This window comes from Panthera tigris, chromosome A3, assembly GCF_018350195.1.
Source record: "Panthera tigris isolate Pti1 chromosome A3, P.tigris_Pti1_mat1.1, whole genome shotgun sequence".
NCBI lineage: Eukaryota > Metazoa > Chordata > Mammalia > Carnivora > Felidae > Panthera > Panthera tigris.
Window position 1 is genome coordinate 136970166 of NC_056662.1, and position 15399 is coordinate 136985564.

The 15399-nt window shown below is 55.4% G+C and overlaps 1 protein-coding gene across 11 annotated transcripts in view; it reads right to left on the reverse strand.

The window, feature by feature from the left end:
• The window catches only part of DCDC2C (doublecortin domain containing 2C), a 93070-nt gene that overhangs the window by 52574 nt on the left and 25097 nt on the right, over positions 1 to 15399 (reverse strand). For all 11 annotated transcript variants that reach the window (XR_006216060.1, XR_006216062.1, XR_006216059.1 and 8 more), the window contains 3 exons: positions 11363 to 11500; positions 8293 to 8335; positions 1983 to 2109 (listed from right to left, as the gene is read on the reverse strand). Coding sequence is in view for 6 of the 11 variants with exons in the window: in XM_042982572.1 (XP_042838506.1) it covers positions 1983 to 2109; positions 8293 to 8335; positions 11363 to 11500 (308 nt within the window). In the remaining 5 variants the exon portion in view is untranslated. The remainder of the gene's footprint in view (positions 1 to 1982; positions 2110 to 8292; positions 8336 to 11362; positions 11501 to 15399) is intronic.

Consider the following 15399-nt stretch of genomic DNA (forward strand, 5'->3'; position numbering starts at 1 on the left):
AACCGTGGCCGTGATGGGCTCAGTGACCCAACACGGGATGGGCCACAGCTCATTCCACTTCTTCCTGTCCTTCCCCCTCCCCTTCCTGGCCCTCACCCCCAGGAGGACCGTCCCCCAGTCCTGGGCTATGGGGGGCCCTGCTCCCAGAGAAGGGATGAGGAGAAGGAGAAGGAGAAGGCAGAGGGTGGCATCCACGGGGACCTCACATGTTCCAGGCCCTCTTCTGTCCGCTGGACAACTGGCACTCATGCAAGCTCCCCACAAAACTACCGTGCCCATTGGTAGATCAGGAATTTGCCCAGGGCCCCAGACTTGGGAGGGCCACGGCCGGAACCTGGGCCCCAGCACAGCACACGGCTTCCCGGAGGGAAGGTCTGATACAAGCCATGTGGGACAGGCTTTGCCAAGAAAGACATTTTACGTGTGCTGATTAAATTCTCTATTACTGTTGATATGTTATAGTATCCCGGAGCATAACCTCCAGTGCTCTGCGGTATAATCTACAGTACTCTAGTATAACCTACAGTACTATAGGCTCAGTAGGCTCTGGTGTTAGGCCCAACCTGGGCATGGTCGGGTTGTATCAGAACACGGCGCGGGCCGTGCCAGGAACAGTGGCTAGAGAGGGACGTCTGAGCGCCCCACGTGCAGACCCGAGCCTGGCACACAGCAGGACGACGCCTTCAGCTGGGATGGGAAGGTCCGAAGGGGGAGGGCGGGGAGCAGGAGAGAGGCGGCAGGAAGACCTTGGAGTCTGTAGCCTGGAAACAAGCAGAGGGTTCCCGGGAAGCCAAGATACAATCAGAGCAGAGAATGGAGGAAACCGAAGGGAGCACCAGGGGAGGGAGGGGCTCTAAGAAAAATGACTTCCAAAAGTTGTCAAATGCTGCCGAGAAGCAAAGGGGAGCCCTCCTTTCCAGGATCCTATCCTCTGCGTAACCAGCCACCGTCAAAACACCTGTGACACATGCTGATGGAACACGGGGCTGGCTCCCAGCCAGGGCTCAGCCCCTCCCAGCCGGGACTCAGGCCCCTCCCAGCCAGTCAAGCCCCGCCCAGCCAGTCAGGCCCCTCCCAGCCAAGGCTCAGGCCCCTCCCAGACAAGGCTCAGGCCCCCTCCCAGCCAGTCAAGCCCCTCCCAGCCAGTCAAGCCCCTCCCAGCCAGTCAGGCCCCTCCCAGCCAAGGCTCAGGCCCCCCCCAGACAAGGCTCAGGCCCCTCCCAGCCAGTCAAGCCCCTCCCAGCCAGTCAGGCCCCTCCCAGCCAAGGCTCAGGCCCCCCCCCCAGACAAGGCTCAGGCCCCTCCCAGCCAGTCAAGCCCCTCCCAGCCAGTCAGGCCCCTCCAAACCAGGAGTCAGGCCCCTCCCAGCCAAGGCTCAGGCCCCCCCCCAGACAAGGCTCAGGCCCCCCCCCAGACAAGGCTCAGGCCCCTCCCAGCCAGTCAAGCCCCTCCCAGCCAGTCAGGCCCCTCCAAACCAGGAGTCAGGCCCCTCCCAGCCAGGTCTCCGCAGAGCAGAAGCAGGAGCTGAGCAATTATTTCATTTTAAAATCAGCTCCAAAGTTTAATCTTTTAAATGTCCCACCGACTCAAAAGATAAGCCTAAACCATTCAGACGGATTTTAGTTTCACGTCTCCCTCCAAAGGCTAACTTGTCTGTGGGTTGTTTACTGCCTGCCTGGTCCTCAGGGAGAGCACGTCCCGCCCTGATGTACACAGAGGCACAGAATTACCGTACTGATCTGGCAGGGCCTCCTGGTCCGAGAACCCCACTGCCTTTGGCACCGGGATTTTGTTTTTCTCCTCTCACCACCACGGCCCCTCGAGCTGAATGTCTCATTAATAAACCAGATAGTCACCCATCGAGTGTTAAAACCAGATAGTCACAAGTCATATCTTTGCGGTGAAACTGGCCCCGAAACAAAACACCGTCTTAAAAGGGCAGCATTTTTTTAATGCCGGCAGCCAAACGAAATTCGCGTTACCTGAACCGCTTTGGAATGAGGGTTCCACCAGCGTCGTCTTCTTCCCCGCTCTGGCATAAAAAACAGAATCCCGTTCCTTACGGGGAATGCTGTCATACTTATGCGTTTCTTTTCCTTTGGAATCCTCCTAAGGTACAAATCAAGAATCAAAAGTGTGGTAGGAACAGCAGAGCACCGAGTATTATCAGTCACGGTGAGAACCGTCAGAGCAAGCACACGGCTCCTTGACTGCCTCGTTCAGCAACCCGGAAGAGGCGTCCCTTCTGGCACCATCTGGACGGCTCTGCCTCCGACACTTCTCTTCGTCTCCCTCACCAGGAAAGGGAGGCGCTGTCCTACTAACCGAAGGTGCCCACGTACCTGACAAAATGAGGGAAAGCTCTGGAAGGGAACGGGAGAGTCTGAGCAGGTCCGTGTGGTTCTAGACACGCCTAACAGCCTAATAAAAATCACTGTTTCAACAACTACGAAACTATTCCCGCTGGAGCTTCTGGGCAAGGCGGAGCATCTCGGATAAAAATAAATAAATAAACATGTGGCAGGTTCATTTTGGGTTAAGATAAAGGGAAACTCGGACGTCTTTAAAGATCTACAGACAGTAGTGACCAAGCACGGGGGGATCGCAGCGTACGATGAACTAACCCCACACACCATCCCGGCTCCGTCCCACGAACCATCTTCACAACACAAACCATCCCGAGGTTTTCCTTAGCCCTACCTTTGCCGAGGTATTCGGAGCAAATGCAGGCAGGACTGTGCAGAGGTTCCTCCCGAGCTCCCTAAGGCACCTGAGAAAACGTCAAACTAAAACACCTACCTTGCACCATTGGTACATTCACGGTGCAAACCGCCCGTGTTTTATTCCCGCAGAAATTCAAGTGTGAAAATCACCCCACGACCGAATACAAGACCCAAGCAAACTCTTTCTACCTGTTCCAAGGGGCTTTCCTAAAACTCGAAGTCCTGCTCCAGTAAGTAAGTATAGGAAGCGAGGTCTCGGTAGAACCGGTCTTCGAGACAGAGCACGGTCCCAGGTGCGGGTCTGCTGGAAGCAGCTGGGGGTGCGATTCTGCAAACCTGCTTCATTCTCCGAGCATCACCGACACCTCCTTCTTGTGATCATTTGCCATATCGTCAGCCTCTCAGACAAAGACACCAGGTACTTAGTGTGTCACCCCTGAAGTCAGACTCAAGGGACAGGACACAGAATCGTCCCGGCCTCCTCACGGGGACACAAAGCAGCACTCGGCACAGAGCGAAACGCACGGCGAAGGCCAAGAAGAGCCGCGGCCCGGCCACCGGCCCCGTCACCCCAGGCTCCGGCTACGAGATGAAAATGAACCTGTCCACGGCGCCCTGGAAGGTCACCTGAGACACACGGAAGCTCAGGCCAGCACCACGGCAGGTGAAGAGAGGGCACGATGTCAATAAGTCGATTTTACTGCTTACTCTCATACCTAAGTACCTGAAGGAAACTCGAGTTTTTAAGAGCACCTTATCTCCACAGCGTCCAGTGAAACCTAGAGCCGCCCTGGTTTGGCTTCTCGCCAAGTCTTAGCCCAAACCCTGGCTTGTCCCCTGTCCGCGAGGACACCCTGCCGCACTCACCCGCACGCCCAGTCTCCTTCCTCCCCCTCGCCCGGCGCTGGACGCAATCTTCCTTCGTCTCTGGGTGGCTTGTTTAGGGTGTTTTTCGTTCACCGGTCACCACCCGAAGGCTGGAGGGCACAGGACCGGGGACGTTTGCTTGTCTGACCATGAATTCCCGAGCCGGCACATAGCGGGCACGCAGTAAACGCCCGGCGAGTGAGCGAGGTGCGAGCGTGATCTGATCTCCTTCTGCCTTTCAAACGGGCGGGAGTTCTTGCAACCTCAGGGTGCTGTTCACGTGCCTCAGCTTGGAGCTGGGACCCTCAAGCCCAAGCCCACCCGCCTTCCTGGCCCCGCACACCCACCCCTCCCTGCCCCCTTGCCCTTCCAGCTCCCCTCCCCCCTCGCTTCAAATCCCAGCACAAGCCAACCTCGAGGGCCCTGTGCCGTGTCCCCTGTAATGCTGCACGTGGTCGCCAGAGCACAGCCGAGCCTTCTTCATCCCCGGTGCCCGGCAAACACAGTCCGTGCTCGGTGAAGGGATCCCGACAGCTGCTCTGCATCTCTGCTGGTTTCATGAACCGAGTAGAGGATGCGGGACAAGCAGGGGCACAGGAAGGGAGCAAAGACAGGGCAGGGCCCAACCAGGCTCACGTTACACACACACACACACGCACACACACACACACACACACACACACACACTGGCCTGCACCGCCGGCCCAGCCTGCCTTCCCGTGCCCACGGGGGGGGCCCCCCACGCGCCCCCAACCTGCCACGCTCCCCGAGAGCCGCCACGCCCTCCGGTGCGGCCTGCAGCCTCGCCTACGGGTCCTGCTCCGACGTGGCCACGTTCCAGGCAGAGGACCCCTGGTCCGCGCCCCACCCGGCGGCCTACACGGCCCCACGGCCACGCGCCTGCAGCTTCTGGCGCCCCTCGGGCCAGAGCTCCCCCAGGACCCGGCGGGGCTGCCGTCAGCTTGACACGCGCCTCCGGCCGCAGTGGACACTCTGCGTGTCGCCTGTCAGAGCAACGCGCATTTACAGCAGTTCTGGGAATGGACGGGTTGAGCAGGAAACCAGGGAACCCGCTGCTCCCACCCCCGTGGGGAGACTTTCAGACGTCACCCTCTGCTCCCCACTCCTCCCTGCCCCGAGTCCGGAGTGGAAATCAGGGCGGGCACCTTACAGAGGCGACAGGTGCTGCTTTTTCAATTTCATGTTTCTTTTTCCTACTACAGACATTTCCAGAAAACACGCCGGAGGCATCCTGTGCTTGCTTCTCTGTAGTGCTCTGGGAACTGTCACTTTTCTGCGGAGCCCATCTCCTTCGCTCTATGCTTTCCTGCTGCTGTCACAGTCTTGCTCAGGCACAGGGAAGAGCCTCCCAAGGTACCGTGGCTGAATTAGCTCGTCTGCTTGGGGAACAGGGACCACCTGATTGAGTCAGGTTCAGAGTCAAGCCACTCTGGGGGGCAAAGCCAGCGCTGAATGCTGAGGGAGTGTCCCGTTTCCAGGCGGGTGAGGTTTCGCATCGGTGAGCCAGCCCCGACTCCAAGCATTATTAAAGTGAAAGATTGCTAACATTTGGACCTGACTGTCGCACCTTCTGGCCACTAGAGGCACGCACAGACGCAGCCGTGGATGCTGTGTGATACTGCTATGGTCTTGATGTTATTAGCCTGCAAATGGCATTTCCAAAGCCCTTACTCCGCACTGCACTTTACAGTTTAGACGGTCACTAAAGTGTGTGTGTCCCGTTGTATGCGTCTCTATGACTGTTTCACACACACACACACACACACACACACACACGGCTTTAACTTGTCAATGTTTTTCTCTCCGTTTCTGTTCACAGACAACGTTTTTTGTGTTCTGTGCCCAAAAGAGAAGTAGGTAACATGAATGGTCTGGTTGTGGATGTGATATAAATACAATGCTTATTAATTAGCCACTGATATCTTACGGAGGCCTGTACATTCAAATACTCATTTTAATATAGGAATGCAGCTTTAAACATTTATTAAATTAGCCTCGCTTCTTTGGAAAGCAATGGATACAAAATCACAGTAAATGCAGCTGCTGTCAAACTGAATCTGCTATAACAAAATTAGAATATGTCTGTTCAGTGGTGCCTGAGTGACTCAGTCGGGTACATGTCCGACTCGGTTTTGGCTCAGGTCATGATCTCACGGTTTGTGGGTTCAAGACCCTCGTCGGGGCCTGTGCTGACAGTGCAGACAGAGTCTGCTTGGGATTCTCTCTCTCCCTCCCTCCCTCTCTCTACCTCTCTCTCTTTCTCTCAAAGTAAATAAATAAACATTAAAAAAAAAACAAAGAGTAGATTCATTCGTTATTTTCAGAGGACTGAAACAGTCACAGCTCAACTTAACTGAGCCCTGGGCCACCCTGATCTCTCCCGCTCTCTCATCCACAACCACCCAGACATGCCAGTGCCCCTGCCTGGTATTTTTCTTCTCGTTTCATGGGACCAAATGCCATGAGGCACGTGGTTATCTTACGTGTTGCTAAGAAACGAAGCAAGCTACCAACTAAACTATGTCACACTGCTCCCCTGTAACCCGGGGGTCTGTTTTCTGCTTACTGGAAAATCCCTTGGAGAACTTTCAGACAGAGATGTTTATCACATCCCGTACCTGTGCATAAAGCAAGAGGACAATGTAACAGACATAAATTGCTTGAATCTTCTTGAGATTTTACATCCAGAGTCGGGCTCTCCTGAGCCATTTCTTTCTTTCTTTTTTTTTAACGTTTATTTATTTTTGAGAGAGAGACAGAGAAAGAGCGTGAGCGGCGGAGGGGCAGAGAGAGGGAGACACAGAATCCGAAGCGGGCTCCAGGCTCCGAGCTGTCAGCACAGAGCCCGATGCGGGACTCGAACTCACGAACCACGAGATCATGACCTGAGCTGAAATCGGACGCTTCACCGACTGAGCCACCCAGGCGCCCCATAAATAGAACAAATATTTAATAAAAGGAAGAGAAAATTCTATGCCTACCTCTAAGGACCCAACAACATAATGAGATGAGGGCATGACTAAAACGAGTAAGGGCTACCCCCCAAACTACTGCTTCAGGCCTCTGCTCAGAAGCTTCCAAAACCACGGAAGTAGGGGATTCTGAGGTTGTAGCATTTACGCCAAGTATCAGCTTCAAACCCAGTGCCCACACCACCCGCGAGCTGCTTAAGGCAACCTGAGGAAAACCCCGTGAGGCTGGAATGCTGTGCACACCCACGTGGGCTCTTTGTCCCCCGAAACAGCGGCCCCCTTCTCTGACCCCTCGAGGACCTGCACTGGGTTTGCCGATCTCCACGTGTCGCCTACTCCCTGTCCCGCGAGCCATCACCCTGTGCACGTGACTCATTTACACGCCCCTTCTATGATGAGACAAGGCCATGTGTCATGTATCCTAACCAGATGAAATGCACCCTTAGGGCAGAATCACATCTATCGTTTTCGTGCTCTCAATGAATGATTCTCGTTCTTTCGTTCATTCAACAAACACTTAATGCTAAACTCAGCCCATAGAGAAAGAAAATAGAAAATAAATGAGACGATCGTTCAGCTCGGGAAGCTACCGAAACAAGAACAGTCGATTCAGGAAAACCTTGATGCCAAAAGCCAGGCAAGAACAACACGATAAAGAAGTATTCCAGGCTCATCTCCTCTATGAACAGACATGCAAAAAACCCTAACAAAATTTACCAAACCCCTTTCGAAAAGCATTTGTGAGCAGTGAGGCTTTTCAGTGAAGGCAGGTGGGAAAGGAGTGATCTCAGCGAGAAGAGTCAGGTCAGTCGTGTTATCGTCGCCAGCAACACCGAGCTCCTTCGGCGCAAGTGAGGATGGGCAAGGTTCTGGGCCCGTCCATGGCTGGACTCTCGCCAGGCAGATGCCACGGGGGCTCGTGGGGGTCGGGAAGCCCAAGCATTTCCAAGAGCGTGGGTAAGATAGTGGTTATGAAATCCAAGCTGCACCAGGAGAAAAGCCACTCCAAGGGCCGGCCACTAGATACCGGAAAACAGAGGTCGATACGTGGGGAGACGGGTCTCAAGGCTGGGAAGTCTCAGTACGGAGGGTCCCTGAGCACAAGGGCTGGGCAGCCAGGAACAGGCAAACAGTAGATGCTCAACAGCTTTACTGAGCAAATCCTAAGGTCAGTAGAACCACTGAAATGCAGTTTTTATAAGACGGTGGGGATATGTGGTCATTGTATACACAGGTGACAAAGACCCATATGGCCCCCAAGACCTGGCTTCTACCTGCCCATCCAGGCTCTTATCCTGACACCTGCTGGCCACGCTTCTCGTGCTTTATGTGCAACACACACACACACACACACACACACACACACAGTGAGCTGTGCCCCAGCCCTGAGACGCCCCCTCCCAGCTGTCCTCAGGCTCAGGGCAGCCACACCAGGCTTGACGCCCTCCCTCCTGTCTGTCCCACACCACACATCTTCCTCCTCACATTCACTGTGTGTATGTCACAGACATCTCCGTGTACCTCCCGGTTCTACACCCACAGCTCCAACGCCTCATTCCCCACACGCACAGGGGGCAAGCCCAGCACCCAACACTGTGCCCAGGAGTCTGGGTCCCCACCGCGGGGCCTCTCCAGGGAGGCGTCCTTATCAAGGTCAAGGACACCACGGCCATCCACAGCTTCCGCTTCACTGTGTGAAAAGTACTTACTTTTTTCTTTTCTCTTGAGTATTTCTCGATGTCCGCATACTTTCTGAAAGACAAACGATAGTCAGCTAGAAATTGGTAAAGATCAGCCAAAAAGCCTCTTTCCGAGAACGTAGACTACAGCCGTGGCCTTCCGGAAGATGAGGCCACGGGGAAGGCCTGTCCAGCGTCCTGACGGCCCGGGCTCACGTCCACAGCTGTTCCCCGGTCTCAGGAGCAGAAACGGCCCCAACGAGGTTTTCTCAGTTTCCTTCCCGAAGACCTTGGAAAATCTCCACTCACCAGTGTGGTAAACCAGCCCACGGGCAGCGTGCTTATGGGCACCTCTGTCCAAAAGCTTTCATACAGTCGCGGGGGGGAAACCTAACATTTTCGAGGTTTTCTTTTTATTTTCTGAGAGAGAGCGTGCACGCAAGTGGGGGAGGGGCAGCGAGAGAGGGAGAGAGGCTCCCAAGTGGGCTCCCCAATGTGGGGCTCGAACCCACGGACCGTGAGATCATGACCCGAGCCAAAACCAACAGCTGGTCGCTTAACACACTGAGCCACCTGGGCACCCACATGTTTGAGGTTTTTGACAAACGACAGTCACTCCCACAAACACAATTTCTCGCAGTGACCTGTGGCACATGTGTCACGTCCTCCCTGGGCTGGAGAGGACACACGGCTCGGAGACGTGAGGGTTTGGTCAGAGCCGCGCTGCTGATCAGGAGAAGAACAGAGACCCCAAGCCCGTCCAGAACCCAGCCCAGCCTCCTTCCACCGCGTGACAGACCCCTTGTCTAACCGCCACCGTGGTGCAGAGGCACACCCCCCGCTCCGGATCCCCGTGCAGGGGCGCTGACCTCCACCGCTGGTACGCGCGGGAGGGACACTTCTGGCACCGGCTCCCTGGCCGACGGGCACCTCCCTGGCCCACGGCGTGTATGGGAATGGACTTCAGTCTCCTAGCAGCTCTGCAGATGCTTTTCCTCCCGAGCCCCAACCTCTTTGGCGAGGAGAAAGATATTTAAGCGACCGACCGATGCAGTTCAGGGTTCAGCACGTGAACGACAAAACCCGTTGAGAGACGGGGGCTCGGGTGGGGAGCAGGGGACACAGAGAGAACCACTCGACTCATTTCAACAGCCCCTAAGGTGTTTCGACCCACCACGCAGTTAGGACGGTCACCAAAGAATTAGCATGTCAATAAACTCGGGACATGGCCGAGCTGCCAGGCACGCGGGCAGGACCCTAACCTGCCCACCTGCCGCGGGGTCATCGTCTGTGGACAGGACGAAAGAGGCCACTCTCTGCCTCCAAGTCAAAACCCTAACGGCACAGGAGCGCACACGGGCACAAGGTCGCCACAGACACCGTCCCTGGTGGTGTCTCGGGGGCCCAGGCTCCGGGCGGGGAACGTACGGGGCGGGTGGGGGTGAACCCATCTGCCTGTCCCAGCACGAGACGAGCTCTGACAGCTCCTTCTCCTTCCCCGAGACAATGACCGTAGGAACCGTGCTGAGGAAGCAGCCCCAGGGAAGGGCCCTGGCAGGTCCTCAAACAGTTGTGCTGCGGCTGCGTGTGGCTCAAACACACCCCGGGACGAGGCTACAAAATCCCACCACCAGCTGGAAACCGCTCCTCCCAGCCAGACCTGGGAATCGGGAACTTTCCGGGTGCAGAAACGGGCACGGGCGCCCAAGTTAAACACTGCCTCTGACGGACTCCCGGGTGGAGGGCTCCATACGCCCTGGAGGGGGGCACCTGACCCCCGGGCACCAGAGCCCTGCCTTCCAGGACAGGCGACAAAGGCCGTGGCTGGCCTGTCCCCCTGCAGCTCAAGGGCATATCGGTGAGGCGGCCTGTCTGTCATCCCACGCCCCGCCCTCTCTTCTTCCAGGGCCCAAAGGCAACGAACTCAGCCTTAGCCCTAATGCCGGGGCTTTAATTTGGAACAAAAAATTGAGGATCTGGATCAGTACATACCTCTGAACTCCAGTGTTTCAGGTCACGTCCTTCCTGACCCACCACTGAGCCTGGACCCCCCCACTCCCGTATGAACACACACTAGCTCACCAGGAGCTGTAGCCGCTGAGAGCCCCAGACTAACAACCAGGTTCCCGTCCCTGCCAACACAACGTCAGAAAAGTCAGGAAGTGTTCTGGACTGTTGGCGGTCCCACGGCATTTGGAGCAGGGAATACCGAGGCTCGAGCACACATACAACCGAGAAGCAAGGTGGGTAGAGCACTGAAGTCTCTCTAAGGAAGCGGCAAAGGTTACGGCACCCTGAAGATGTAAGTCACACACCTTATCAGGTGACTTCAAGGTCCACGAACCGTGAGAACTGCAGGCAGACAGGGACTCCACGCCCATCCCCGTGAGCATCAGTGCGGGCCTCTGGGCAAGCAGGTCCAGGGTGAAGCCGCTGGGCGTCCCTCAGGCACGAGCCTACAGGACAACGTTGTCCACTAACTCCTGGAGCTTGGCTGGCCTGTTCCAGACGGCGACGGCGGAGAGAGCAAAATGCACCGAGAAGGGACAGCCAGCCCTCTCCTCTCCGGGGACGGGACGGGAGCTCCCGCCAACACCTTCACCTTCCCTGCAGACGTTCCCGCACGTCCAGAAGCACACACCCTGGTGCACCTGCTAGCCCGGGGCGGGATCCACCATAAAAGTCACTACTGTGATTTCACAGACCAGTGAAAGATGTCAGGCTCTCGATTTCAGACCAGGAGAAACTGACCAAACGAACAGGGTGCCAGAGGGAGCGCTGGGCTCTCACGCCTGTGCCTCGGGGCCAGGGCTACGACTGGTTTGCACACTGAGACTCCTCCCTCTAAGACCCCCAGCGTCCCCAGAGAAAAGACAGCGCATTCAACGCGAGGGCTTACTGTCCCTGTGAATATATCAAACCACAGGCGTCCCCCCACGCCTAATTTTGAAAATCCAAAACCGTGCCACTTATAAAACGACAATATCAAGTTTCACTACAGGAAAACAGCCAATGGCTGAACCGGCCTTACACGGGGACAATCCTGGGGGAAAAGGCAGATTTTACCCACTCAGGAGGTAAAGGGGTGAAGTGTGCTCACCGTTGGACCTCGCTGGGCACCTTAGAGGATTTCCAGTAAGGGAAATATTTGAAGGTCTCCGGTCCTGCCGCCACATAAAAGTGGTTATCTTGCAGATCCTTTGAGTTGTCCAGAAGATGTCCATTCATGGTAAATAATCTGTGAATAAAGAAAGAAGAAATGGGCCAGAGACTTTCGAGCACCGATCTCGGGACTGGGGGCGTTTGCAGACAGGACGACCGGGACGTGGGCTACCGGCGGGCGAGCTGGTGAAATCTAAGCAAGCGGAGTCCAGACAAGCTAATTAAAGCCTGTGGGAGCTGCCCTTCCAGGGTCAGGCTTGCCTTCCATTTTTAGCCTTTTTAATTAAAGTGTATTTTTAATTATGTACAAGTGCTCAGGGGCCCTTGAGAACATTGTAAGCTCTTGGTTGGTGTTCAATTAATTTTAACTAATAACAGCAAAAATTAATACAAATTGGCTTATTTTGTTGTAACAATTCTTGGAAAACAAACCAGTATTTATTAGCCAATAATACGCCTTTTTATGAGCACCAAAAGACTAATATTTGTCTACTTTTTATCCTATAGTCTTCTTTTGGCAAGTATTCATTCACTAATTCAGTCACTTAAGAAATTATTTAAGGGGCGCCTGGGTGGCTCAGTCGGTTAGGCGTCCGACTCCTGATTTCAGCTCAGGTCATGATCTCACAGTTCGTGGGATCGAGCCCACATTACGTTCTGTGCTGACCGTGCGGAACCTGCTGGGGATTCTCTCCCTCTCTCTCTCTCTGCCCCTCCCCAGCTTGTGTATGCACTCGCTCTCTCTATCTCTCTCTTCCTCCCTCTCTCAAAGTAAATAAATAAACATCTTTTAAAAAAGAAATTATTCAATTCACTCAATGCTGAGCATCTATCACACACTAGACCATGAGGGAGGCACAGTCTGGGATAAAAATATGGGTAAGGAAGTCACTGCTTCCCCAAAACCAAGGCTTGTGCACAAACCTAGGAACAGAAATGTGACCAAAGAAGGGCAAAGATCCATCCTTCCAAGAGGAGGACCCACCTGGAATCAACTGTAGGCCTCACAAAAGTGGGGGCACCAGTGGGGTGAGGATGTGGTAAGATTTCTTCACGTGCAGATGCGTAAAGCATTTGGGGTCGCAGGAGGGGCCGGGGCCAAAAGCCAGAACACGGGGGTTGATGGTCACTGAAGTGTGAAACGCACACACAGAATTTGCGCATCAAAGTCTGGAGCCTGGAACTCTGGGGCGAGGAATTTATCATGGACTTTGCCGCAGCGAGTGGACGTCGCTGTGGACGAGCGGACGGGAGCTGAGTGTGAGCGATGGTCAGCTGGCCGTTGGGGATGCGGACGGAGGAAAGGAGCCTGTCCCGTAAGAGGAGGCTCAGGTTGCCACAGCAGGCGTGCGAGGCGATCGTGAACCAGAGCCGCGAGCGCCAGAGTGGGAAGGGGAGAAGGGCAGGCCGAGCGGGTGGAAACCACAGAACCACGCTTGCCCTCCACCCATCTCCCCCAGACCTTAGCATCAGAACCACCTGGATGGCTTGCCACCGTGTAGACAGCCAGGCCCCACGCCCAGAGCCTCTGACTCCTGAGTCTAGGATGAGGCCGGGACACGCATTCCTAACAGTGCCGGCCAATGCCCATGCTGCTCTGGGGGCCAGGGGAGCTGCAGCCCTAGACCAGCCCCAGGGGAACAGGACCTTCCGGGCAGGAGACAACCATGAGCAGCCACGGGGAGCTGTGTGGGCAGCAGGTGGCCTCGACCAGGAGCACAAGGTTTCCACGTGAAAAGCAATGCCTGGAATTCTGTTCTTCTCCTGCCATTTTGCCCTGGGACAGCCAGTGCCTGGGCTCACTGGAGGACCGCACAGCTGGTGACGTCCCCAGGAGTAAGTCAGGGAAGCACTGAGTGGGCAGGAGGCGAAGGGAGGCGGGCAGACTGAGCCGTGGCAGTGCCCGGGCCCCTGCCCGCAGACCCTGTTCCGACCCGCCCACGGTGTCTGGTGGATTCCACCAGGAGCGGAAGCGTTGGATCAGATGGACCGGGAATTTGACATAAACATGAAAAACATTATAGACGAAATAAGGGCAGATGCTACCAATACGAAACAACAAGGAAGTGTGGCAAAGAAACAACTAGAAAAGCGGATACAAAGAGCACATCCCGGAGGACGGGGAGACGCGGAGCAGGCGGGGGGCGGACGAGGTCCAAGCCGCTGTGGGGACTCCGAATCGAGGGCGTCTCCCAGAGGGAAGCAGGGGGAGAAAGAGAACATGTCTGAGAGAAAAGCTGAGACGTATGGATGAGTAGGAATGCCAACATCCAGAAAGTAAGAATCTCGAAAGATAAAGTGGAAAGGAAGAAAAATGTACAGAAATAACAAAGACGAACTTCACAGAAGTAGAGAGAGAGGGAGGACCTCAAACTGAAAGTCAACAGACATCAAAGACAGAGAGGTCACAGAAAAACTCCCACGTAGGCACGTCAGGGGGACTGCTAAGGACGAAGGCCGGCATCCGAAGGGCTCCCCCCACGCAAGAGCCCACTGACACACCACACACGCACCACCGGATTTTTCAACAGCAGTCGCAAAGGCCCAAGACAACGAAGTGACATCTTCTCAAAATCTGAGAAGAAACAAGTTCGAAGCGAGCCAAACCCTCAGTTAAACGGGAGGCCCGATTAAAGTACCGTCACCTTGACAAGGCCTTGGAAGATGGGCCACAGGGACTCACAGTAAGAACGTTTCTACAGGAAGGGGTTAAATAAAAAGGAAAGAGCGACTGCAGAGACGCTGGGAGGGATCTGTGAAGCAGGGCGACCACGCGCCTTGGCACGATCCCTGTTGTCATTAAATGAAGTTCGATCAGAGAGAACATGTTCACGATAACCCAGAATTCAGCACTGGGGCCGGGGTTGTTGAGGGGGAGACTGAGGAGCAGGAAAACAGGCTTACGTTCTTGTCGGGGAGGGGGGAGATAGAGCAATCAGTTCAGAACTGACACCAGAGGAGATAGAGTCCAGATGTGACTCTGGGACCACGGCGGGAACCCGGCCGGCTGGGGGGAGGGGCGGTGCAGGAAAGGAGCTGTCCCCAGCGGTGGGGCTGCAGGAAAGCCGGGCCCTGAGGAAGCCCCGCTCAGATGTCCCAGATGCACCAGGAGCTGCAGGCCAGCCCTCAAGCGAGGGGAGCCCCCCAGGGACGAGACCAGTGCCTGTGTGTTCATCCCCACGGACGTCCTCACCCGGAGAGAGCTAAGGGGAGAAAGACTAAGTAGGCTTATTAATCTAACATGCTCTTTTCCCTCCAAATATCGTGTTTCCTTGCCTCGCCTCTGCCACATCCCGTGTGACACGCGGGATTGCTGACCCTGACTCCTTCCGGAAGCACGCACAAGTGTCTCCTCCACGCAGCTGTCTCTCTTTCTTTCAGAATAAAACGCTGGTATTTATAACCGCATTCTGGAATCATCTGGTCTGTAGGTGACAGCTAACTCCCCCGGCACGTGCAGGGTCACCTGTGACTCACCACCCTCCCTAGGTTGACGCTCCCAACAACAGTTTAGGTCCTGCTCCCAACAGACCCTCAGTGTTCATCGCTGGCGTCACAGCTCTTGATGGTAAATCAGTCGCTTACATTGCAATGTGCCCCCGAGAGAGACCATTGACGGAAAGTGAATTAGGAGTAAATGTTTTGGCTCTTCTGACCCAAGGCCACCTGGAGACCATCGCTGTCCATAAAGTGGTCCTTCCAACACTCAGGACCACTCCGCACCCCTTACTTTTCAGTTTCGAAGGCTTGTGTCTTCCCTGCGCTTTGTCAGCTCCTTCCCACAGTGGGGCCTCCTTATCCCAGCGGCGTTCCCAACACTGAGGCTTTAACCTTTCCCTCTGCAACCTGCTAGCCTTGCTGCTCCCCTGCTCTCTCCTGGTCCACTCTGACCCTCTGATCCATACCAGGCCCTTGGTCTAAGTGCACCAAACTGTCCCCGGATTCACCCCCATAACAGCCACGGCCACCCTGCCT